This window comes from Symsagittifera roscoffensis, chromosome 3, assembly GCF_963678635.1.
Source record: "Symsagittifera roscoffensis chromosome 3, txSymRosc1.1, whole genome shotgun sequence".
Lineage (NCBI taxonomy): Eukaryota > Metazoa > Xenacoelomorpha > Acoela > Convolutidae > Symsagittifera > Symsagittifera roscoffensis.
The window spans coordinates 29584556-29611401 of record NC_087064.1 but is presented as its reverse complement, the minus strand read 5'-3'; the positions used below and the strand labels follow the sequence as shown (position 1 = coordinate 29611401).

General features: G+C 33.8%; 1 protein-coding gene across 1 annotated transcript; it reads right to left on the bottom strand.

The window, feature by feature from the left end:
* Positions 1-1813: 1813 nt before the first annotated feature.
* Positions 1814-24897, bottom strand: LOC134842558 (uncharacterized). Its single transcript, XM_063858952.1, has 3 exons — positions 24513-24897; positions 2946-3095; positions 1814-2691 (listed from the first exon to the last, which is right to left on the bottom strand). Exons 1-3 carry the CDS (start codon positions 24733-24735, stop codon positions 2486-2488), a joined length of 579 nt encoding a protein of 192 aa, XP_063715022.1. The 5' UTR covers positions 24736-24897; the 3' UTR covers positions 1814-2485.
* Between the last annotated feature and the right edge of the window lie 1949 nt (positions 24898-26846).

Sequence of the window (26846 nt, the reverse complement as noted above, 5' to 3'; positions counted from 1 at the left end):
CTGCCAGAATATTTCACTATTATGCTTGATACAAAATGAAAATTGAAATTGGCTCCAATTATTATCATTGTCTAAATTGTAAATTTTCAAAATACTTGGCAAACTTTATTGTTGTTTCAACTTCAAAGAAAGTGCGGTTCTTTCTCTTTGTGTTATTGGGGTAGTTCTTTTATTCAGTCATTTTTCGACTTCCTAAAAAGCATTGTAGACGCTATTTTTTATACGATCTTTAGTGTTTTCAAAACAATAAGAGACGCTTAACACACGTTTTCTATCTTATATAGCATGTCGGGGATGAAATGAAAGAATTGTCCATTTTAGAATTATTTTGTCAATTGATCAACTAAGAAAGTTCTTGATGGCCTTAACGTGCAGTCATAACATTGAGGGCCTCGCCTTAATATACAAGCATTCTTGTTATCTTGTGATAATCAAAGGTATTGCAACCGGGTACGAGATACTTTTTCCCGTCAATAACTTTAGGCACAAAATGGTCAAATAAGAAAAAGTGCATGGTTGCCTAATAACGTGGTAACTGTAAATTGAGTTAGCTCAATACAGTCACGACGCGGCACTTAATTCTGTTATGTTAATAGTTGCAAATGAGTTTTTGTAGGATTCCAAATTTTTTGTTACTTTTTCGGCACGGTTGCTTTTTGTTTCAAATAACTGTTTTTGTTATTATAAGAGAGTTATTGAACAAAAAACTTTCAAACTTTTTTAAAATTCTTTTGTAAATTTTTTCAGTTCAAAGTAACAAAATTGGTTATAAAAATTAGTTCTAAAAGTTTTTGGCTGTAAGATCGGCTCTACGTAATTTTTTTTTGTTTATGCCGATAAAAGAGATAATTATTTTGCACATTATTTTGTTCAGTTTTTTTTGAGTTTTTCGGTATTTGATTTTTGAAATTTTTTTCTCATTAAATTCTAAATTTTCTCATTAAATTTTTTTTGGCTACAAAAGTTTATTTTTTGGTTAATTTGTTTATTAAAGTCACTGACCATTGCCTAATAGTATATAAATTATGCGATAACGAGATCGGTCTGCTTCAACTCCGTCGGCTTATATTCCGAATGACTCTAACCTATTATTTTCTGTTTTTATTATAAAGATCAGTCGAGAGATTTTTAATTGCGCTTTCAAGCCCTCCATAACTAAACTAGAAAACAAATTTAAGAAAAATAGTCAATTTTTTGAAATAAGATTTTTTCTTCAGTTTTTGGCTTTCTAGTTGTTTATTATTACTGCAAAAACCTTCGATATTTAGATTGCGCGACTTGTATTTTTTTTCTATCGCAAATAGTGCGAAGCTCTGCAAAACGCCAAATCCAAACTATTTTTCTATTGAACTAATATGGTAGTGAGAATTAGGCATTCAATGCACATGAAACATCAAATTGAGACTGTAAATTTATCCTGGTCGAGTTGCTCACTTTATATTTTAACCATGTCGACCAAAAATTGGTATGTTTCGATCGTTTCGACCAAAACTCGGTATGTTTTGGCCGTGCCAGACTCAGGCAAGATTTGTTTCGACCGTACTCGACCAAATTTGGGTATGTTTGGGTATGTTTCGAGTTATCCAAAAAATAAATGTTATATTTTATGCTTCTTGGGTAAAATTTTATGATGGTTCCTTATAATAATGAAAAAATAAGTGTTATTTGCAATTTAGATTCGGTGAAAATATGAGCTATTTTTGAGTTTTTCCATCTTTTGGAAGACTGGTTTGCATTTTGAGTCGAAAACGATGATATTTAAAAATGTTGAAAAAATATGATTTTTAAAAGAAAATTTTCCATTTGACGACGAATTCCCGCGGGACAATCGGTCTCGACCGTGCTTGAGGTATGTTTTGACCGTGATCGACCGTGCTCTACTTTACGAGGCCAAGTTCTGCACTAGATAAGGGCAGGGTTTTGTATCTGTGTTCCTGGATTCCAGCGACAAGTCTTTAAACAAGTTATAGTTTTGTCGGAACGATCAAAGAAAATGAACGAGAAAAAGAAGAAGAAAGGAGCGTTATTGATGCGGAATCCGGTGACAATTCACAAAACGCACAGTTTGGTCTCGTAATGTAGGTATGTTTCGATTGTGCTAGAAAGAACAGCTATGGCTGAGTGGATAAGACGCACGGCCTTTAACACAAAGGTTTTGGATTCGAATCCCGTTACGGTCCCGGTTGGAGGGGTCCCAGTGCCATCCGCCTCATCAAGCTGGGTCCAACTGCGGAATATTTGATGACATCTGTCTCCTGTACGAAAAATAGGCCCAATGTTGGGAGCTGGGCCGGGTGCTAATTGAAAATTCGTGCTCGACCCAAACCCCTGTCTCGAATAATTTTTTTTCGGTCGAACACTGCCATGTGCTTGCTCGACTTTGAAAGTCGATATATAAAGTAAGCACCTCTACCCGATTACTTCTTCAACTTTAATCGACTGTTTCAAAATGAAGCCGAAATCTTTCCATATTCAAATAGATGTGTTATTTTTGAATGGTACAATTGTACTGGTCGACCATTATCAAACTACTCATTTTCACCCCCATGTACCGCAGGTTTTTGTTCAACTGTCTCAGCACTTCGAAAGGCAGTGTCTTCTCCCGACTGTAAATGAAGAGGTACTCGTTATCTGGCCCTTGTAGCTTAGCACAACCGTAGAACACTGCGTATTGGTTCTCGTCGAACATTACTAAAGTCAAACATTACGACATGAAATATTACAAATGTTACGAATAAAATAAGTTGCACGAAGTCAATGCTAACATATATTTTTAAAAATTTTGTTTCGAATTGGAATGCTTTTTTATAATTGATTGAAAAAAAAAGAATTTTGTCTAAAATCTTCCTTTCCAACTTTAATTTTTTTGTCTAACTTTGTGCTTGTCTAATTCACACACCCCATATGGATAAAGTAAACGTGTAGCATCTACTGAATCATTTCACCTAGTTTAACGTTGTATGTCTTTCGCAGTCTTCTGGTCAGACGCAGGTGCATTTCGCCTTTCGATTGGTGGGATTGTCTGAGTGTTCCTATCAGTGACTCGTACTGATGACCGTCGGTTCCAGTTTTGTTCGCAATTAAGGTTTTCTGACCTTAAAATGTCAACATGGGACAATAGACATAACAAGTCTCAATAAAATAACTTAAATTATATTCATCCGTTTTAATTTTAAAACAAAGAGGATTCTGCGAAGACTGTTCCATGAAGCTTTTTGAAGATTCTGAAAATCATGCCTGATCTCTTTCATCCAAGACAATTCTGGCCAATAGTTTTTCGATGGCAATGTTGTGCAAGAATAAACTCTTTTTTTGTGCGAGCATCACAAAGAATATCGATATTTGAACAAAATAGTTATGGTTAGCAAATTCATGTTTTATGGAAAAAAAATTGAGAAATTCAAATAGCTTTTTTCGAAACTTACTGTGATTGTCAACCGGCTACGGAAAAAGAATGTAATAGCTGCAAAATAAAATAATCATTACACAATGATACAGAAACATAACTGATTTCAAAAGCAAAACAAGGATAGCCGGTTGCTCTGCAACTAGTACAGAATGTTCCGATCACATAAAAAAATACAAATAGATATATTTTTGTCAATTTGGTGTTTTTTTTCGTGTGATCTGATTAGACTTCTACGAACAAGTAAAATGTTTGTGAAGTTTTTTCAAAACAATTCTACAAAACTTTTGCTACTTTTTTCATTTTTTTGATTTGTAGAAAAAAACTTTTGATTGCAAAGGAAGCGCAAAATGAAGCTTCCAAAATTAGTTTCCCTGAGGTGAAGCTATGTATTCACAACATTTTTTGCCTTTCACAATACTCTCTGAAATCAAATATTGGATGAAAGTGCTTCCGTGCTATCACTTGATACGACCCTCAAACCACTAAAAACCGATACAATTGAAAACGCCTGAAAATATTTAATTCCCATTTTCGAGAGTGACCGGATCAACATAAGCATAATTAAAATTGGCGAATTTAACGGAAATCCACAACTTTTTAAATACTTTTTTTTCTAGATTTTTTTCCTAAGTATTATTTAAAATAAGCGTAGCTGCTTGCTGTGAATGCAACGTCGATTGAGCCGACCACAATATCTAATTATCTTTTCTAAAGGAAAAAAAAGACCTTTGTTCTTCAGTCTTTTTTCATTTTTTCTCGCCAATTTTTGAGAAACAAGAGTGAAATAAACTTAAGCGTCAAATTAGATAATAGTACTAGACTAGGCAATAAATCAAAATTTTAAGACCATTTATCCACGAGGGAAGGGACCAACATACGAGCTGTACAGCTCATCACGGCGAACCACTGTTGTGCCAGAGCTTAAAAACTAAATGCATTTTTAAATTTTTTTTTCTGGGCTGAGTAATATTGCCTCACAAGCAACGAACGCGGATCAAGGTTGCCCTCGAACATCCGACCTTTCGATTGATAGGCGAAAACGTAACCACTTTACCGCCGCTCCCTTTAGTGTCTGATTTTAGGCTATATCAACTTACATACGCTGAGAAATTACTCAAACAAAAATATTTAACCAATTTTTCTCGAGACTGAAAAAAATTCAAAATAACTTTTATCCAATTTCCGAGGGCTTTACTAAGATACCGCCCATGATGCCGTATAACTGTTCTTTGAAGTACTTGATACTGCGAGAATAAACCCCAATACTTTTTGTTATACCCACTACTCTGAAAATAGTTAGTGGTTTGAACCAGGGGCAGATCTAGGATTATTTCAAAGGGGGAGGCGAATTTTCAAAAAAGTTTGACGACCTTTTTTTTAGGTCGAGCAAATTGATTTTCCGAGCTCTCCCAGAGTACTAAAGTTTTGGCCAAATTTTCTGCGCCGCAGGCAAAATTTTGAAAAACCCGGCCAAAAAAGCATTTCTACGCACTTTTAGGAAAATTTTGACAAAAAAACACGTTTTTTTGCCCCTCCCCTCAATTTTAGCTTATATTGGCGCCAAAGGCGGCTATAGAAAATTTTAAGAGCTCGTTACCAAAAACGGATTTGTCAAAATAGTACAAAGGGCGTACCCTTTGGTTGGCAAGGGGTCGAATCCCTGAAGGGGGTCGCCCCCCCCCCCCCAAATTTGCCCCTATTTAGAATAAATATTGTTCCTATCATTGAAAACGGGTAGAAGTTTTGTCCTTGGATGGGTCTTCTTATTTTCCACGCAAATTAGAATACCACAAAAAATTATCGAAATGGCTCGAATTAAATTTATTAAAGCTTTTTCATTTCTAATTTGAATGATTTCTAAAATTTCTCACGAATTCACTCATTGTCTAGAAAAAACAGTGTGAAATTTATGATTTTTACCCTAATTTTGATTGAATAAAGCAAGCGAGCAGGCTTATAATTGGCTTATAATAGTCATATAAATCAAGTTTAGCCGTAAAAACTTTGTTCTTTTCCATTAAAATTAGTTTTCAAATTTTCTTTTGAGTCTTTATTGGAAATAAAAAGTAAAATAACGAAAAAAAAGATTAAAAATTTGAAAATATTTCAATAAGTTGATTGATTTTTTTCGAAATATTTCAGAAAACGTTTTTTAATTTTCTATTTGAATGAAAATGTAGTCAAATCAGTTGCGGATTCCTGGGGGGAAGGGGGGGGGGGGGGGAGCGGACGACCCCCTTTTAGGGATTCGATATCCTGCCGACACATTTTTGGGCGCCAACATATACTAATTTTGAGAGGGGAGCGCGCGCCAAAAAAATTGCTATTTTTTGGTTGAATTTTTCCAAAAAGTGCATAAAAACGCCTTTTTGGCATGTTTTTTGAAAAAGTGGGCTGCGACGCAGAATTTTGGTCAATATACAGTCTTTGATTTGGGGGAGCTCAGAAAAGCAATTTGGTCGACCTAAAAAAGGTCGAGAAAAATTTGAAAGTTTTTTTGAAAATCCGTCCCCCCCCCCCCCTTGAAAAATCTTTAGATCCGCGCCTGAGTCAAATGCACTCAACCTAGGGTTATCATTTGACGGAAAATGAATTTATATGCGACGCAATTTGAAAGAAAAGGAACTGCTTTTTTCAAGTTTTTTTTTGTGAACGGAACGTTTTTGAGTTAGGACCGAAGTGTAACTCATAGAGTAATTTCGGATAGGGTACACCGTCTGCTCGTCACGCTATCTTATTTTCGGCCGGATAGATTCGTGCAACTTCTTAGTCTAATACCGATCCTAATCTTACTCTTATACTATCTAGTCTCAGGTTGTTTAACTAGTCTCTGCTAGGCTCAATAGATCTAGGGTATACTGGTTTATTGCGGCTGCTGAAGTGCTCGGGAGAGTCCAACTAATTTCTAAGTTAAATTCAAATCTCTCTGGTGCTGAAATTACAAGTAACTTCAGCACTTACAAATAAGTGGGTTGTTAGTTAGATGGATCATGATTGGTTAATATTAAATACTTTACATTGGTAAAACATTTAATTTATCCAATCATAAAATATAGTTTAGATCAGGTTCCACCCATCCGGGTTTTACAGAGTTTTTTAGAACAGTTCTTCTGTAATTCAAGGGTGGATGATGGACGTTGGTATTTGGCGAACATCATAATTTTCTTCCGCTTCTTCTTGTGACAACGACTGAGTCTTTGCAACAAAATCAATTCTGATTTCAGAATGGTTGGCTATGTCAGGTTTTTCTGTTCTTCGGGGAGAACTTCTTTTGTGTCTGATCTAGCTTGGGAATGGCGTGGAGATTGTGCGTGGAGGGGATGCCTGGTTACTCGGATCTGTACGTATACTTGAACATCGAGATGGTCATTGGTCTAGTTCAATGAAGTCCTTTTCTGCGAAGTCAAGTCGTACTCTAAATCCTTTGAGTTGTGATTGTGAGCGGCATATCGATTGTAGTTGGTTATTCTCTCTCGAGTGTAGTGAGGTCGTCTTGTCTTTTGATGTTCGTCCTTGGTGTTGTATTCTGATCTATATATTGCATCATGTGATTTTACATTTTATAAAACTTTTATTAGTTTAATATTTTTTAATCATGATTTTAGTTAGTTGTTTTCACAAAAGCTTTTTGTTTTAGTTCGGTTATTTTGAAGAGTTACTCACCCTTGAGTAGCTCTTATTAAAAATAAAGGTGTGGTCACAAAGCGTGGATGTAGCGCGGTGGGTTAGGCCGGCTATAGAGCATGCTCAGGACGTCCTTTCCTGGTGGGTTAGGCCAGGAGTGGGAGTATGATTTCATGCGGTGTTTGTGAGGGGTCCTGTTATGTGACAACGTTTTATGTTGGGTTTGTTGTGGTTTTACTTATGTCTTGTTGGTTATGTACTTTTTCCAAAAAGCAAATTGTTTGTGGTATGGGTTTGTCTTTCGACTTTTTTGTGTTTTATTATTTCTTTCTAAGACTTTATAATAGTCTTCAAAAGAATAAATTATCCAGTTTTAAACTGGGTTAATCCGGTTTGGGTACCGTTGGTTTCCTTTTCTTAGTCATGCTGTTATTCTATGATTTGTGGTATTTAGTAAGCTGCGTTGGTTAGTTTTGTTTAGTATATGATTCCTTTCCAACCGGGTTAAAGGAAAGTTTGAAACTTGTTATCGTGTGTTAGAGTTATTGAGTGTGAAAACTTGAAACTGAAATTCATTATTTTAAACAATTCTTCGTGGGCGAGCTGTGCGAGTGCGGATAGAATTTCTGTGCAAATGAATAAAAATATCAAAAGGTTAGTACTGCAATTGCATTTTATTAATTTACTGCATAGAATTTGGAAATTTACTGCTAGTTATGGGGGAATTTTAAGATACAAATTTTCATCATAATTAGATTTACTGCTGTTGGGGGAAAATTTACAAATTAATTTACTGCATTGGTATTATATTTATTTAATTGTTGGTGCAAAAGTTTAATAGGGTCTTAAACAGTTTTGAAGAAGTTTGCTATTTTTTATTTTTCTTTTGTGAATTTTTCAGATGGTCTAGGATGAAGGCTAAAAATCTAAAGAAAACATGAATAAAGAATGGTGAGTTTTTAATATTTTAATTAGTTAGTGATATCATTTAATTCATACTTACCTGTTAGTCGTCGGGGAAAAAACCGTGGGGGAAGATGTCGTGAATTAGTTCTGAAGTTGTTAGTAGTTTAGCTAGAATGCGGATGATATTTTTAGTCTGAAGTAGTGGCCAAAGCAATTGAAGTGCCTTAATAGTGGTTAGTTCTTCAGTGCCTACTGCAAACTCATAAGGTGTGTTTTGGATTAAGTTATATAATTTGTGGTTAAATTTCGTGTTGTGGATGAACTCTAAAATTGGGATTTCTATAGGCTGTACAAACTCGTGCGGGATAAGGAAGGGTCGGGATTCTTCGGCGTTGAAGGTCTTGGTGATGGGGCAGAAAATGTACATTTGGGTTATGGGGTCATAATTACGAAGAATACCATGGAGGTTAGTGTCTTTAATACAATATGTGAAATTTAGGAAATACGGTGAAGTGTATTTTGAATTGATGAATTGAAAACGATGGTGTGGTTGTCTAGAGGGTGTGTGGAGGTCAAAGTGATTTTGGATGAAACGATAGTAACTGTATGTATGTGTTTGTTTAGTGCGCAACATAATATCATGTGAGCAGTGCAAATCTCTTTCGTGTGGTGCAAGGAAATGAAAGGTTAGTGAAAAGATTTGGAAGCGTTCTTTAAAACTTTCGTATGCTTGTGTGTTTGTTAGTGCTTCTGAAATAATGTGATCAAACTTTCGGTCGAAGATGTTTAGTGTAAATACATATGGTGTCTTGATGAAAAATTTCTCGGTGATTTGTGGATTAGCGAAGCGATCGTCGTCTAAGAATTGATCTTGGTTAGCTCTAATGATGTTGTGATCGTAGTATTCTAGTGTATATTCATTAGCTCTAGGTGCAGTGTGTATTTTTAGTGATTTTTTATATCCAACGTAAGTAAACTGTCTAGCGGTTAGTGGTGTAGTTAGTCGATATAGCATGTCTTTATTTCGTTCTATATCGATGGAAGTGTTGGATAAAGGTAAGCAAAGAGGGTTAGTGAAATGATAGTATGAGGTCCAAGAGAGAGTGGGCATTAAAACGTATTCATCTACAAAGTTGCGTGTTTCGTTAGTGTCGTGAGGGGTGTTTAAGGTGTATTGTGGAAACGAGGGTAAAGTGATAGCTAAAAATTCTTTAGTGTTAGTATGCTGGGGGTGGTTGATGTATTCACGGGCTGTTCCTGGTTTTGCTGGGAAAGGATGGTTGGGGAATTTTCTTTTAAAAGTGCGGTAAGCTCTGTTAGTGTTTAGTGAAGATATAGTGGATGTGGATGATGGTGTTAATGATTCAGTATAATTTGAAGAGGGTGTAGGGGGATTGGATGAATTTGTAGTGGAGGAGATTTGGTTTATGGTCGGGGTGTTTAGGTGGTAGGGTTGTTGTTGGAGGGTAATAAAATTATCTAGTTCTGGGGAGATTCGGGGGGTGTCTGGAGAATGAGATGATCGGTCAGAATGGTATGAGGAATAGGTTGGGGTAACTTGGGAAGCATAAGAGGGTGTGGGGGTGATTGGGTCAGGGTTATTGGATAATATGGGTTGAAAAGGGGGTTGAGAAAAATTAGAAGGGTTATGAAAATTATTGGATGGGGATGGTTCTGAGTCGGCAAATTCATCGGGGGTTTCAATATTCGGGTTATTTAGCTGTGAGATGGAATATAAAACTGAGATGTGTGAATTAGTGTCGGAATTCATGCCTGATGTTACATTACTAGATGGAAAATCGGGTGGCGGAAAAGCAAAAAGTGGTATTATTGGGAATGTAGAGGTAAGATTGGTTGGGTGGGAATTTGATCGGTGTAGTGATCCAAGTTGGCGGCTCATCGTGGGCTAAAAAAATGATTATTTTGAGACTGAAAAGCGGTGGTATGGGGTTGTTCAATAATTTGTTCATAAGTATTATCATCTTGTGGCTGGTGTGTCATTATATGTTGAATGGGACTTTGTGATGTGGTGAGTCGAAAATTTGGGTTATGTGTGATGGCTAAATTTCGAAAATTTCGTGGGACTAGGGATAGTGGATGGTTATTTGGTAAGGGTGGTAATTGTGGTGCCGTTGGCGTTATGTCTACATTGTTATGTTCTTCGTCGTATGTATTTTGTCGTGTTGTTATTTTTGTGTTATATTCTTTTATTTGTGCGTCTAAAAGAATTTTGTTTATAGATGTAGAAAAGATTCCAAAAAATCCTGCAAAGAGTATGCGTGCTACGCTTGCTTGTCTGTTTACTTGTGTGTGTATAGCACATGTATTGTAGATTCCTTTTAAGAGTGAGAAAAGAAATCCAATAAAGTTAAACATTGCGTATAAAATAGTCAATTTTTCTAAGATGTAGTAGGGCCATCCTAGAAAATCAAGGATTTCATTTTTGAGTGTAACAAAGCTAAAAATGTTAATTGGTGATATATCTTGGGGACGGTATTTTTCGCCGTTTAGATATATATAATCTTTAATGTCTTTAAAATATCCGCTATAGTCTTGCGTGTAGATATCGGCAAATCCTGCGGTTTCTGCAAGTTTGCGTAAGTTTTGGTCAATTGATTGTCTTTGTATAGTGTCCATTTGTGTTAATAATTCTTGGAATTGTTGTGTTCTAATGTGATGTTGAATATCTGATTTTGAATAGATTCCTATTGATTGTAAGTCTATATTTGGGTTTCGAGCGATAGCGCGAATGCTTTCTGGTGAAAATTTTTTGAGTGATTGCATTAATGTGGGATATGGAGTGAGAAGATAAAATTTATTTTCATCAGGGTTTAGTTGTACTACATTGTGGCTATTTTCTGATCCACATGGGACTGCGGTATCCCAGAAATAGGTTCTTCGTGAAAGTGTATCCACGAAATGTACTTTATTCTTATAAAAGATAGGGATTCTTTTATAACATCGTTTATCTTCAAAAACGTATAGTGGTGATACTTTTTTAGTACAAGTGTAAAACCATAAGATGTTTCCTTCGTAGTCTAAAAAATTTGATCTATTTCCTGATAATAAGTATCCTGCGTAGGGTATTTTTAATACTGCTAGTGCAAGTGATTGTAATATTTGTGTTCGTTCTAATTCGCATAGGTGGTGTAGTGTTTCTAATTCGGAGAGTGACATTTCTTGAAAAATTCGGCTAATTGTATAATCTAGTTTCATATCTAAATGAATATCATAGTGGATATTACCGAAATATGTAGTATTCATTAGTGATAATTCTTGTAAGCGTGTGCTTCTGGTGTCATAAGGTTTTAGATGTCCACCAGGTTGTCCGTTGCTTTTTTCAAAATTAACTGGTATATAGGATGTTCCTTCGTTTAGAGGATGACCTGTGGCATATGGGTCGATTTTTACTTTTCCAGTGGTCATGTCGAATCCTTTTTCGTATTCAACTAATATTTCAGAGTATTGTGTTCTGTGAAGTGGATTCCTGTATTTACATGCAAGTTCTGTTTCTTGATATATTTGAAATCGTGTCAATTTATTTTCTATATTGTCTATGTTTCTAAAATCGGAACTTAGTTTGCGTGATGGATGGACTTGTTCATAAGGAATTGATTGTATGAAATATTTTTCGTGAAATTTTATCATACGAGCGTGTATTTTTGCTACTTGAAATGTTGTACATGTATCTTCGGGGAACCAAACAATTGTTGCTTGTGTTCTTGTTGTAGGGTCGCAATATCCTTGATCATTTTTACAAGGTAGTCGGATTCCTTGATAGATCATTGTATTATCAGATAAATCTCGTGTGAGTTGTATTTTTTCGAGTTGTATTTTCCAATCGAAAAACATTATTTCTTGGTATCCTTTATTTTTTGTGTCTGCTTTGCAGTTTGATGGGTTATTTATACCAATGTGTGGTATCCAATGTTTATCGTGTAGGTCATAGGTTAATCGTCCGTGTGCGCCGTTATACGGGTATTTTTCGTCTAGTTTTATATGTCCTTGGTGTCTTTCAAGTTGTGATTGGTGTACAGAGTCTGAAAAAACTTGAAAATTAACTAATTTTCTTTGGGAGTTTTTATTTTGTGTGATGTTTAGTCTAAGTAATTCATTTTTACAATCGTCGGGATTGAGATGTAAAAGACGTTCTATATTACTTTGATAGAATGATTCATGGTCAAGTCGGTTTTTGTTTCCGTTCGAGACTTGTGAACAATGTACTTTCTTTTCGGAAAATGTCGCTGTGAATTTATAACCTGTAACTGTTGTTGCTCGGGCTTTTGAATAGAGTGTTGCTATTATATCTGTGGTTTCTATAGCTTGTGGTTCTGTTTCACATTGTGATACTTGATTTATTGCATATTTGTGTAATGTTTTTTGTTCATTTTCTTCGCAATCGTAATGTGTTACTAATAAATCTTGTGGTCCTGTACGAGGGGAAGGGTTTATGTTTTGATTTGAGGTTACTAGAAAAGGGAGTTGAAGAAAAATTAATAATTTTAGAATATACATGTGTATGATAATCCTGAGTATGGGTTATAAAATGTAATGTAACCAATTGTGTTTTTGGTGTATCTGTCGTATTTATATATTACTTCAGTAGTTATAAACGGTGGTGGTAGTGATTGAGCTGTTATGTTAGGTGGATTTAATGGGTAGGGATGTTGTGTAATATTGTTTAATTTAACTGTGATTTCAAACTTTAATTGTAAACTGTTTTGTTGGAGTATTTGAATATTGTGATCACGGATATCGTTGTGAATATCTTGGCGATATTGTAATCTATTAAGTGCCCAGTTATGAAGGCGGTTACTTTCTTGATGTTGTCCAAATAATGGTGGAGGTGCTGTGAATGTATTCCAATCTAATCTTAAAGGAATATTTATTGATGATTGTTCTCGATATCTGGCGTCGAGATTATTTGGAAAATTTAAGTTAAAGGGTGGTGGTGAAAACTGGCTTATTGATGGTGTTGATGGTAGTGATAATGTTTCTGGAAGTGATGAGGATGTTGTTGTATCCGTAGAAATATCTATGGGGTCATTGGCTAAATTTGGTTCACCTTGTGTAAATGAATGTGTAGTCCAATATGGCAGTCGTGATGTTAGGTTTGGGGGGTTAAAAGGATTTTCACGTATTTGTTCAGATGTTGGTGTTGAACCTAAGTAATCTGATGGTAAGCTTGAGGTGCTACGTTGTGAAAAAAGTGTAGGAGTTTCTGGTGTGATACCAGTGGTGTTTTCTGGAGTGGTTTGTGATGGGGATTGAGGTATATCAAAATGAACTCGGGGAGTTTGAAAATTTCTATTTCGTCGAGGATGTATAATTTGTCTATTTATTTCTGTTGTGTTTTGGTTTTGACTAGGATTTCTTATTCTATTTAGTTCTTGTGGTAGTGTTGGGTATAGGTTATATGTTGGTTCGCTTAGAGGTGCTTGTCGTTGAACTGGTTCTAGTGGTTCTGATAAACGAGCGTGCCGTTCTTCAAAAGTGTATGGATTGTCTTGAAAAGAAATTCGTGTAGATGTTTGAGGATTTTGACTAGTTGAAGGTGGTGTTGGATTATCTTGGGATGATGTCGGTGAAGACTGATTTTGTGACTGTTGGGTAGCAATTTTTGATGGATTTTTGAATTGTTACTTTAGTGAGAAATTTTGTGTTCATTATAATATTCTTCCAAAAAAAGAATTAGAAGGACTGTTGCTAGGGCAAATGTGAGGATTGCTTTCTTTATACATTTACATATTGTCAAAATGAGGGATGATAAAAATGTTATGAAAATTACAAACAATAAAAAAATATCGGTTCTACTGAAAATTGTTCGTATCATTTAGACAAGTTGTTAAAATCGTACCTGTGGATATATTCAAGGGTTTTGGAAAGTTGGAGGAATAGTTCGAGTATTGTATAGAAAATTAAAAAAATGTTACAAAAAATGATTAGGATTATTAGAAAAGATTCAAGTATATCAAAAAGAAATATTATAAAGGCTTCAAGTATTGAAAAAAAATGTTTAAAATTTATAAGTATTTGAGCAACTGTTTGAGAGAAGAGCATTTAAGAAATGATCTCTTGGTCGAATATTTTTTGCTGTTTGAGGCGATTTTCTAGTGTGGTCGAATTATTTATTAGTTTTTTGACAAGTGGGTTGAGTTTTGTAAAAAATTGTTGGGGGCAATTTTCATGGTGACTGGGAGGTCGTCTTTTTCTTTATTTTTGTTTGTCAAACGATCCGGGGTATGGTGAGATTTTTATACTTTAGGCTAATTAAAATCTTCATTTTGTTACTTTAGGCTAAGTTATCAAATTTGTTTTGGGGGTATTCGTGGTCTGAGTTGGGGAAATATTGTTGATCTTTGGGTTATTAGATAAGGGAGGGGTACGGTATTATGGTGATATTTATTTTAGTTGTCAAGTTGGAGTGGTTTGCTTATTTTTGACCTGGAGGTTGTAAAGTTATAGTTAGAGATGTGCCTGGAGTTCTAGATTATTCGTCTAATTGATCTTAGTTTGAGTTAGAGAAAGTGGCGGATTGGATGAATTTTATTGGTCTATTTTGAACTAGAATTATTGCGTACTTGTGAGCATGTTATTTTGAAAAATTGAAATGAAAAATGTTACGGAGGTTTCAAGATTGTGAAGTATAAAATCTTAAATTTACTTTTTAAATTCTACTTTCTTTAAAATTTTAGATTGGGGGATGAACATTTTGTAGTTTTTACGTGGCTGATTTCGGAGTCTTGTTGTTTTTCTATGTTCAGATTTGTCTATTTCTTCTTGGGGTATTATTTGTTCTGTCATTTTTCTATTTTTTCTTTGTTTTGGAGATTCTTTGTGGTCTAGATTTTTTGTAGTGTTTTTGGTAGCGGTTGGTTTTGTGTTTTGATTTTCGGTGGGGTTATCATTTTGTTCTGTGTTTTTCAGATGTGGTTCATTTTGAATGATTTTTAATCCTGTGAAAGAATATAATTGGGTTAATTCGCGGAGTGCGTATTCTTTTGGGTAATAAGGTAATAGGTTGTTTCGGTGCTGAACGATTTCTTTTTTATTCGAGTCGGTAATTTTATATGTGACATCAGTGGGTCTTGCAATTATTTGGTAGGGTCCTTTTCGGAGGGGTTGTAATTTTTTAGAAATTCCTTTTTGAGTATTAAAATTAGGTATTAAAACAAATGTTCCAATTTTTAAATCGGAAGCTGGTGTAAAACGTGAATTGATTTGTTCATTTATGTTTTGTCTTTGTAATAACTTTTTCGTTATTTTTTGGTAAATTTCATTGTGTTTCTTATCTCTATTTAAAATCCATTCGGTGTGTGTACCGGAGGCTAATTTAAGAATTTGTGGGTGATGAAAATGATCTTCATCGTGTGTATGTAAAGGTAGGTTATAACAAATTGAGTCTTTATTTGGTTGACAATAACCTTGTGCGTTTTTATGAGAATTTGCTGTAAACATTATTGGTTTGCGTGGCTTTTGGTTAAAAACCATTTCGTATGGTGACATTCCTAAAGTTGTCGTTATTTGTGAATTATATGCTAAGGGAAATAATTTTACATCTGCTGACCATTCGGTATATTTTGTATCATTTCCGTTGATGATACATCTAAGATATTCTTGTAGTGAACGGTTCATACCTTCGACTAAGCCGTTTGTCCAAGGTGCATGAGATGTACGTGGTTTGTGTTTAATGTTGTATAAATGACATAGTGTTATTATTTCATTATTTATGAATTCTGTACCATTGTCTGTGACTAAAATTTCTGGTAGTCCAAATTTTGCTATCCAGTGTTCATAAAGTGTTGTATATGCGTAATAAGCATTACAATGTGGTACTGGGTTAAGTGCTACATAGTGTGTGAATGCGTCAACAATTACCATAATGTAGGAGTTTCCTTCTGATGAGGGTGAAATTGGTCCTTTAGTATCAAATGAGATACGATGATTAAAGTACAAACTTTGTCCTTTAAAATCTTGTTTTTGTGCTATTTGTTTTTGATTTGGGTAAGGTTTATTTAGTTGACATACTATACAGTCATTGCATAGTACTTTTATCCAAATTGGTGCATTTGGGAAATAAAAGTTTTGTATAAAATTTGAATATGTTTTCTCTGATCCAGAGTGTCCTTTAATATTTTGTGTATGTGAAATATTAAAAGCTATAAGAATCATACTTAAAGGGAGACATGGAACTGTAGATTCATTTAATTTGTATTCTAGAAGGTCTGTGTTTTCGTTAATTGTTGTATTATTGAATTTTCGAAAATATCGGAGGAGTGTTTTATTTCCTAAAATGGTTGAATCTGCTTTGATAGGTTTAGTTTTATATTTGTGCCATGATTTCAGTTGTCGAATTACTGGGTCAAGGTTTTGATATTGTTTCAGTGTTGAAATTGTAATTGTTTCTGTTGGGGGGAGAAAAATGTTTTCGATTTCTAATGTAGATAAGGGTATTGTATCAAGTGGGTCGTGAAGGTCAAAAACTTGATTTATTGTGTATTTTGAATCATTTGTTTGTGGTCCTGATAAATTTATTTTATCAGTTAAATCTTCTTTTTCAATTAGTGGAAAATGGTCTTTCTTAGGCAGGTGTTGTTTTGTTCGTTTTTGTTGGGTGTTATTTTTTATCCATTGAGAATATGGGATTGGTTTGAAAGTTGATGTTCCAAGTAAATCAATTTCATAATGATTATTTTGACAATCTAAATAAAGTGGGAAATGTTGTAAATTATTTATTTGTGATTGTTCAATATCAGTTTTAACTGCATATTTGCATTCTAATCGGGGTGATGTTTCGTTTTCTGCAAGGTAGAATTTTATGTTTTTGGGTATTTCAACTGTTGTTTTTCGTGTAAGTAATTCAGGTGGTGTATTTCGACTTAAGGTGTCTGGTAATGCAAGATTTTTTCCTGCAGTCCAAACTATATGTAAGTTTGGAAATTTCATTAGAATTAGTTGAAATCTGTAAACTCGGTGGTTTGGGTTAGATTTTTGTGTAAAGAGAAAGATGATTGGTTTATGGTCTGTGAATAAAATTGTTGGATGTTTTGATCCAAGGATCAGAAATTCATATTCTGTCAGTGTATATATTATGGCTGTACATTCTCTCATTAGAGTTGAGAGTCGTAGCTCTGCTTGAGTGAATAATCGAGAATTTGCTGATATGAGGTTCATTTTATTTGTACCATTATGTGATTGTAATAGTGCTGCACCGATGCCAAAGTTCGAAGCATCGCACATTGCATAAAATGGTTGATCAGGATCTGGAATTGTGTTTGAAATTTGTTCAGTTAAAAGTTTCTTTATTTCATCGAATCGTGTTTGATGTTCTGTATTCCATTCAAAATTATTTTGTTGTCTAAGGATGTTGTAAAATGGTCGTAGATATAATTGCATTTTATAAACATATTTACATAAAAAGTTTAACATTCCAAGGAATTCTTGGATTTTCTTTTTATTTGTTGGTGGTTGAAGTTTTTGAATAGCGTCAATGCGTGATTTCAGTGGAGTGATTGTTTTTCTTTCTATGTTATGTCCTAAGAATTTAACTCTTGTCAAAAAGAAGTGTGATTTATCGGGGGCGGCCTTCAGATTTTCGTTCTGAAGTATTTGGTGATATTTTTCTAAAACATTGAACATTTCGTCTTTTGTTTGTGATTGCATAAAAACATCGTCTAAATAGGTGATTGCGTTTTTCTTGAGTATCAGTGGTCTAAAAATTTTGCTCATAAAAGCTGAAAATGCTGCTGGTCCTATGGATATTCCATAGAATAAGCGGTTGAATTCATATTGTTGGTTTCCGATAACAAATTGTGTTAAACGTCGTGATTGTTCATCTAGTGGCATTTGATTGTATGCACTATTCATATCGGCGGTTGTAAAGTATTTGCCGTTTATTTTTGTTAAAATAACTTGTATTGGTTCAATAGGCCAATTACATTTTGATTCGTCTATAAGTGAATTGAGGTATCTAGCATCGAGAACGATTTTTAATGATTCTCCTTTAGCTAGAATGATAACGGGGTTGATGAATGTGTTGCCTTTTGGTTGTTCTTCTTTATTAACTGGTGATATAATATTGTACTGTTCTAAAATATCGAGTAATCTGTTTACTTTATCATGTGAGTGAATTGGTACTTTACTTGCTCTCTGTTTTTTGAAAACTGCGTCTGGTTTTAATGGGAGATGTAGTGATGAACTGATTTTGCCAACATCGAATTTTGATGTTGCATAGACTGATGAATATTTAATTAGCTGTTTGGCTAACTTTTCAAATTCGTCTTGTGTTATTTGTGAATGTTGGAAATTAAACATTGTTAAAAATTTCTGTTGGTCCTCTGTGTAGTTACTTATATTGAATGTAGGTTTGAAATATGGAGTTTTTGTGAAATAATCCGTATTTCTGTTTTCGTTACTTATTATATTATTTATAGATAATTCTTCATTAAGAATTGTAGATTGGCAAATATCTAGTAATTGGAGTATATTATTTACGCGATAGGCTTTTTCGTGTATTGGTGATATTGTAGCGTTGGTTTCACAATATCCTAAAAGTCCTAAAGGTAATGTTACTTGGTAAGGTGTGTTGTTATAAACATGTAAGGAAATAATATCTGAATTCGAATTTTTCAAATATTTTATTGAAGAGATTGTGATTTTGAAAAATTTATGAATAGGTTTGAATTCAAAATCTGACATATAAAATTTTTGTTTGTTTTGTTCTTTATCATATTGGTGAACTTGTTTGATTGAAAAATTATAGATGTTTCCTGATAGTGGTTTCAGGTGTTTTCTTTGTTGGTTATATATTGGATAGAATTTTGAAAAGAATGGTGGTTGTTTATTTAATCTTTGAAAAAATGTTAGGGATGTTTCTTTTGTTTTTGTATATTTATCTTTGATTAATATTTTACTATTTAGTATGTTAATTGTTGGTATATACTTTGAAATAAATGGTATTCCAATGATATTATATTTAATATCAGTGATATGGAATATTTGTTTAAATGGCTTGTTTAGAATTTTACTTTGCTCCATTGTTCTGGTAGGGAGGAGAAATAATTGGATTTTTCCGTAGTTTATCAATGTTGATCCTTGTGCTGTTGCTAGCTTACTGGAGGTTTCAAGAGGTGTTAGCTTTGGATGTAAAGTTTTTATTTCATTCCATGTGGGAATGTTTATTATGTTTGATTCTGCTCCTGAATCAATTAAAAAATCTATTTCAAGGTCTGGTGGTTGAAATTCTTTATTTCTTGGGCTTTCTAAGAGAAATGGTATTGTCCAAATTTTTTCTTTGGGTTGTTCTTTTTGTATATTTTGATAAATGTGGTTTGTATTCAAGCATTTTGTTTTGGTGTTTTTATTGGTTTGATTTGTAGTGTTAATCTCATTTGTTTCTTGCGTTGTTGGTGTGGATTTTATGGGTGTAGTGTAATAATTTTGAAGAAATTCTGATTGATTTTCATATATATGTGGTGGAAAGGGTTGTTCATATATGACAGATTCATAGTCATTTTCGACTTTTATCATATTGATAGCAAGAGTGTTTTCAGTATCACTTTCTGAATCTGATGATGTACAGTTTATTTGATTGAGTTGTAACGTATCAGTTACTGTGTCATCAATACCTGGAGGGTCTGATGTTGTTTCTGGATTAGATTGTACTTGATTGATTTGTCTTTGATGTTTAGGTGTACTACTTCTGTGGCGATTATTAGAATTATTATAGTTATTATTATTTCGGTGTGGTGATTGGGAATAATTTCTATAACGATTATTATAACTTGGGTGTCGATTTTGTGAATTATTTCGCGATCTGTTTTGGTAATTTTTGTTTGGTCTGTTATAGTTCGATCTATTATATGAGTTATTCCTTGATCGATTGTTCGGGTAATTCTGGTTTCGGTTGTTTGAATAACTTCTATTTCTATTATAGGAGTAGTTTCTATTCCTATTGTATGATGAATTTCGTGATTGGTTGTTTGGATAGTAGTTATTTCTTGATTGGGAATTAGATCTAGAAACAAATCGTTGTGTATTTGAATTTGATCTGGAGTAGTTATTTCTACTATTTGGTCTATTGTAGTGATTTTGTGATGAATTTTGTGTATTTCTTCGTTCTGGTGATCTTCCTCTATAACTTGAGTTATATGGGGATTGATTTCTTGTATAACTTGTATTGTTCGGAAGTGGCTTTCCTGAACTGTTGTTGCTGTATACATTTTTGTTTGGTAGATTTTGATCTTTTTTCATGTATTGATAGAATGATTTATTTGGTTCTTTGTATTTTTGAGGTTTATTTTGACTATCTTGCTGTTTTTGTCTACATTCGGAAATACTATGTCCGTATCGTCGGCAATAATTACACCATTTTTTGAAAGATGGTTTGCCTTTGAAGTTTGGGTTCTTTTCATAAATATTGAGTATTTCAGTGATTTTTTCAACGAGGTCTGTCTCTGATTCCTGTATATTATTAATATTAGTGGGAGTCGTTTCAATTTTGTTAACGTATTGTAATTTCAGATTTTCCGTTTCTTCTAGTTTCATCGTGATTTCTGCTTGTTCTAATTTGTCTACTAGTTTTCGAAAATCTAAATCGGGTTCTCGAATTGAAGAAGGATGGGATGCTCTCTTTTTTATTGCTATTTTCCTTAATTGTGGTGTTAAGGTCATCATTAAGATTTCTGTCATCTTTGTGTTTTTATAGTCATGTGTATTTAGTGAGTATGCTTTTCGAACTAGTGTTTCGATTCGTACTGCTATTTGCTTGATGGTTTCGTTTGGTAATCTGCGAATTTCATTACATAAAACTCTTTGTTGTTGTTTGTTTCTTTCGGAGTCAAACATTTTTGAAAATTCTTGTGTAAATCTTTTCCAGTTTGATTTTATTTCTAGAGGTAGTACTGAAAACCATTTTTGGGCTGCGCCATCTAAGGTTGTTTGTATCAACGCTGTGCGTCGATGTATCCAGTTTTGATGTAGTGGCGTATTAATTGGTTCAGGTCCAATGTTTAAAATCAGGTTTGCTGTTACTGCATTTAAATAATCTTCTACAGAATATTCAGGGTCTGTTCCTGTGAAAACCATTAAAGGTTTGTTTGATGTTATTGATGATCCACCCATAAGGTATGGATTCATTGTCATTTGTAATGATTCTGCTGCATTTGGCATTTGAGAAAAATTTGAAAGTTGGTTTCTTGTTATTTCATGTTGTTGAAGATAATATGGGAGTGGTATTTCATTTTGCATTTGTGATGGTTGATACGAGTGTGCAGTCATTGGATTTTGTTGTTGAATTGGTTGAAAAGATTGTGTATTAATTGGATTTTGTTGTTGAATTGGTTGTTGATGTTGTGCATCTATTGGTTGTGGAGAAAAATTCCTATGATTTGTACGTGTTTTCTGTATTCCTTGTCTACGATATTCTTGAGTATTTTGTGCAAATATATCTGGTTGTAAAAAATCATCATCTGAGGATAAATAATCCATTTGATAAGATGTTTGTTTTTTATTTTTATTTTGTTGAAAAAATGGGTAATTTTCACTGCGATCCTGTGGAGGATTTGGTTGAAAATTTTTGGAATTATATTGGGCCGTTGGGTTATCCCAGTTTCGAGGTTTTGTATATTGATTAAAATTCCTTTGTGGTTGATAATTTGTTTTTGACGGATGTGTATAATTATAATTATGGTCTGCAAAGTTGTTTCTAGTGAATGTTTTGCGTGTTTTTGATGGTATTGTCATGGGTCTGTATGTTTGGTAATCCATATGTGAATATTTAGGGGCAACCGAAGGTTTAACGGTTGATTGTAAGGTTACCTGTGTTTGTGAAGGATTTGTATTTCTTGGTGTTGTTAAATTTGGGCGTATTGGTGAAATACTTTGTTGTGTAGTTGTTGTGTGTACAATTTCTTCATTTATGAAGTGTGATGGTGTCTGGATATCTTGTTGAGTAAGATTCCTAGTTCCATTGAGGTTTTCGTTGTGTATGACTGTAGAGTTTAAACTATTATTTTGTGTATCGGGTAAAAATGTATTATAGTTTAATGGTGTTGCATCAATTGTTAATGGTATTACTCTTACATAGTCTCTTATGTAAGATATCGTACTTATTGCTTGACTTGAGATTGATTGTGGGAAGCTTATAAATGCGGGATGAGACCATTCGGGGTCCCAAACATAATCTGATTGTTCTGTGATAGCGGTATCATCGTTCGAGTTTTGGGGTCTAAAATTTTTTCTTGCTTGTGCAATTAAATCAATATTATGTGTGAAATAATCTATTATGAACCATGCCAAGATTTTTTGTAAATCGTGTTTTGTATGTTGTGAAACGTCGTCGTTCGTGAAATTTTCTTTAATGATGTTTAAATAACTAGAGAGTAGTGTGATTTCATGTCGTACTCTTAAATGTTTAGATGTTTCTGTCGGTGAGACATTTGTTAATGGGAGTTCATTTTCTAATATCGAAATATAACTATATATTATTGCGAAAACTTCATTGGTGAAAATGGAGTTTGCTCTTTGTGAGTTATGGTATTGGATGCTTTTTATATATTCTGAAAAAACTTTTGAAAATTCTAAATCAAGATCGTCTGTTTGAATAGTATATGTTCTATTATTATGGTTTGGGGAAGTGAATTCTATAGAGTAGATTCCATACTGTTGTGTTATGTTGCATATATCTTTTAGATAGTGATCTATGATTTGTCTTTTGATTTTTACATCGGGAAACTCTGTTTTACATGGACTAATTCCGGGTTCAAATAAATTTACGAGTAAATTTTGACAAAATATGTGTTGTCCTCTATCAGTATCTGCGTCTACTATAAAAGGAAAGATTTCATCATCATCTGGAGTTTCTTCACCTGGAGTGTGCGTTGAGCTCATTTTTTCGTTCGATGACTGTTAATATGTAATTATTAATGTGTCGAATTGGTTGATTCCAATTGTATAGATGTACTGGTTTGTGTTTGTACTGTTTTTTTATTCTTCTTTTTCCTCTTTGTGATGAATTTGAAGTTGTTTCTGAGTCAGAAAAATATAATTGATCGTGAAGTGGGTAATTTTTATCTATTGATTCTTTTAGTTTGTAAAGTTCGTCTAAACTGTTGGTTTCTGATTCTGAAAATGCGTTTCGATTTTTTGAAAATCTTTTTCGTGTTATTTGTCTTTGTTTAGTTATTATTTTCCTCTTTAGTGTTTGTCGTTTTGTTCGAATGTATCCAACTGTTTGTGTATGAGGTGTGATTACAAGGTCGTATTTTTTGTTATCTATTTCACAATTGTGTAAAACGATTGTTTGTTTATTTCCTAGGTTTTTAAATGACATAAGGTTTAGAATGACGGATGCAAAGGGTTGTTAAATGATTTCTATTTTCCTAAACTGTTAGTTCTTACGATTTTTTGGTTAGCTTAACCTGGGTCTATTTGTTCAGGGTTGGAGAGAAAAGTATATCGATTCCGAAGAATGATTTTTACTTTCTCGTGACTAGTATAAGCTAAGGTGTTAACTTACTTAATCTTACTTAGGGGTAGTGATTGTGTTCAAGGGTTGGAGAATAGTAAATCGATCCACAAGGTTCAGGTATAATTAGAACGCGAGTAGTTCGTTAGATACTATTTTAAACTTACTAAGTCTAAGATTTATCCTGGGTCTGGTAAGAGGGGGGTCAAGTGAAGGATGAATAACCGACTTCTTCACTATTTATCCTAATTTGAATGATTAGTTTTGTTTAAAAATTTCTATTAGTCTTGGGTCTTTAGAAAGGGTTGGGTAGTGAATCGACGTTTGAGGTCGTTAGACACTAATTAAGTGGGTGGGGGAGAACAAAGTTGTTCTGTTTGATCCAAGGATAAGCCTTGATGATCAAGTTTGAAATTTAATTAAGTAGAAAATGATTTAAGATCCAAGGATAAGCCTTGATGATCTGATTTTAAATTAAGTGACTTTAAGTTTTAATAAAGTTTTAAATTTGTGTAAAGGAAAGATTTAGTGTTTTATGATGTTAGTGAGTTGATGATTGCTGTTATGTTTTAGGTGATGAAGCTGGAACAACAGGATGATTTATGATTACTAACCATTTATTGTCATGCTACTAATTTTTATTTTTATTTTCCAATAAATATTTTTCAAACATGTTTTGTATAATACTGCAGAGTTTTAGGAAAACGATCTTAGATCTTTTTATCAATCGTTATTGTATAATATTAATTTTGTTTAGCGCCTGAAATGATTTTGAAGAGTAACTTCAAGGTTTTATGTTTGCAAATGGAAATCTAAATTCATTGCAAGTAGTATTCGAAATATAAAAGTTTGTTCTGGCTTTTGCCGAACTATCATATAACTATACGGCAAGTTTCTACTTTGTCGTATGTCGTCTTTGGTTCGAGGTCTTCTTCCAATTCCGGGTAGTTCTGTTATGGTTCGGAATATTGGCTCTACTTGCACAGCATCCGGTATCCTTGTTGAAGTTTTTTTTTGCCATTACTATGTAAATGCTGTATTTGAGTTACGACAATTTTTGATCTTGCTGAACAAATTAACTTATTTAAGGCACTCTGAGTTTCGAACCTGTGGCGTGGAAATCGTTTGGCAAAGAGAGTTCTAATTTTGTACATGCGAAGAACAACCCCTCAAATGGAGTTTTCACCTTCTCGATCTCGTACCACTTTCCAACCAGACTCGTCATGTTCACATTTTTAACTCCGTAAAATGCAGGACAGTTTAATCGATTACGGCAGAAGGATGTGTGGAAAAACACGCATAATAAAAGAACGGTAAATTTTTTCGTCATTGACCTGAAATGCTAATTTTAAGGCAAAAATAATTTTATTTGAAATTGACAGTTTTTCTGAACTCAATACTCCTGGTTATGTTATTATTTGTAATGTCAGTTAGCAAAATTCAATATTTATCTGAGCCATCTTCATAATCAGATTGACGAATCGAATTAATAAGGTTGCAATTGGCGTGTGTATATAAAATATCATAGTACAAGCAAGCACAGTCATTTATTTACCTCATGCAATACGCAATAATTGAAAACGCCTCCATCGTCAATTGATTTAATTCAAACACAAGTACTCATCAATTGACGATGAATGTTTATGCAAACAAAATTTAAATAACTCCTCAGAATTTAAAACATTAACAAGACTGCTCGTATCAGGGCGAGATCTTGAACGTTCCGACTGCCTTTTAGGGTCTGTGCACCAGTAATTACTAGAAAAAATTCAATGTAATAAAAAAAAGAAAAAAATTAAAATTTGAGATTTTTGTGAAAATCAATCCGCCAGACGCCATAAAAAATCAAAAGGATGAATTTCGCTCCTTGTAACAAATTAATTATGGCGTATAAGCTTCTTTCAACCATCTTGGAACGTTTTCTAGAACGGATTAAAACTCCGCTTACGCGTTAATAGCGCGAAAAATATCCCGCGTTATTTGCATTACGAGGCCAAATTGTGCATTGACAGGTTCCAAAATGTAAGTGGATTCCACTTACCTTACAAAAGTTTCGTGGATTCCGCGTACAAATACCTGTAAAGTAAAATTTGTTGGCGCATTTGTTTTGTTGTGGATTCCGCAACAAGCATATATAGCTAGTTGTTCTGGATTCCACAACTGTGAGTGGATTCGGCAAAATGTGAGTAAAATCCGCAAAATGTAAGTGAAATACAAAATTTTAAGTGGAACCCGCAAACAAAATACGGATTCTACTTACAATTTGCGGATTCCACTACAATTTACGGATTCCCTTAAAATTTGCGGATTCCGCTTACAGTTGCGGATTCCGCAACAGCTTAATGCAACTATACACATGTCTTATCATTTGTTTGTGGATTCCACAAACTGTTCTGGATCCGCAAATACAGTTGCGGATTCCGCAAATTTGTCTATTTTTGGAGCAATTTTGAGCGGTACAATGTTTCGAGTATTTGTTTGTGGAATCCAAAACAGCAAAGAAGATCAAAGAAAAGTAGCAATATTGCGGATTCCGGGACAAATCTGATTTTGGTTTGTGGCGGAACCCGTTTACAATGCACAGAATGCACAGTTTGGCCTCGTAATGTGTTCCAAATTGGCCAAAATGGCAATCTTCAAACCCCCATAACTTTACAAAAAATGATCACAGGGCTCAGGACAACATCACCTTTCGAATGATATATTTTAAAATTCTGTCAAAAATGGCTAGTGAAACAGTCGAAATTTGTCTGAATAAAAAAAACCCACCCCGAGCACAAATGTTCCGTTACTTTCGTTACAAAATTTGGACCAACAATATTTTAGCTTTATAAGTTCTGAGGAGTTATTCAAATTTGTCACTCGAAAACTTTCAGCTTATTTTTTTCAAGCAAGCTCCCGGGTTGACAATAAAAGCCTATCATGAAAAAGATGCTTATCATACTATTTCATACAACTTCATAGACCAAAAAAATAATTGGAAATAAAATTATAAACGTTTTTTCTTACTATGAAATTTAAAACAAGCATTTTTTGCCACTTTGAGCAATGGTTGTCCAACATGGTTTTGTTTTGTCCGATGGTTCATTCTGAAACTAGCTACTAGTTGGCGGTAATTATAATGCATTTGTAAAAGCTATTCTTTTATTAGTAAGCTTTTGATACAAATTTTAAAAACTTTTCAGCTCAATTCTGTTTCGGATTCCAATAAATGACTTTCTTTAGGCAGAGCAAGTTCTTAGTTTTGATCCGAAAAAACGTTCGTTCCAAAGCTCAGTTCAAAGACCGCAATTCATTTTATTGACAATAGAGTCAAGCAACAAATGCTTACCATAATCTTCCTCTCTCGGTATGAATAATTTTTGTTTTCTTGGTTGATCTTGTTTTTCACAGTTCTTGGTTGATTACATTTTCTTGATATCACTCATTCGTTTGTTTTTG

Coding starts and splice junctions, on each gene's coding strand:
- LOC134842558 (XM_063858952.1), bottom strand. CDS start 24,735: ATGACGAAAAAATTTACCGTTCTTTTATTATGCGTGTTTTTCCACACA. Junction 3,096..24,512: donor AAACGATTTCCACGCCACAG/GTTCGAAACTCA, acceptor TGACATTTTAAG/GTCAGAAAACCTTAATTGCG. Junction 2,692..2,945: donor GACATACAACGTTAAACTAG/GTGAAATGATTC, acceptor GTTTGACTTTAG/TAATGTTCGACGAGAACCAA.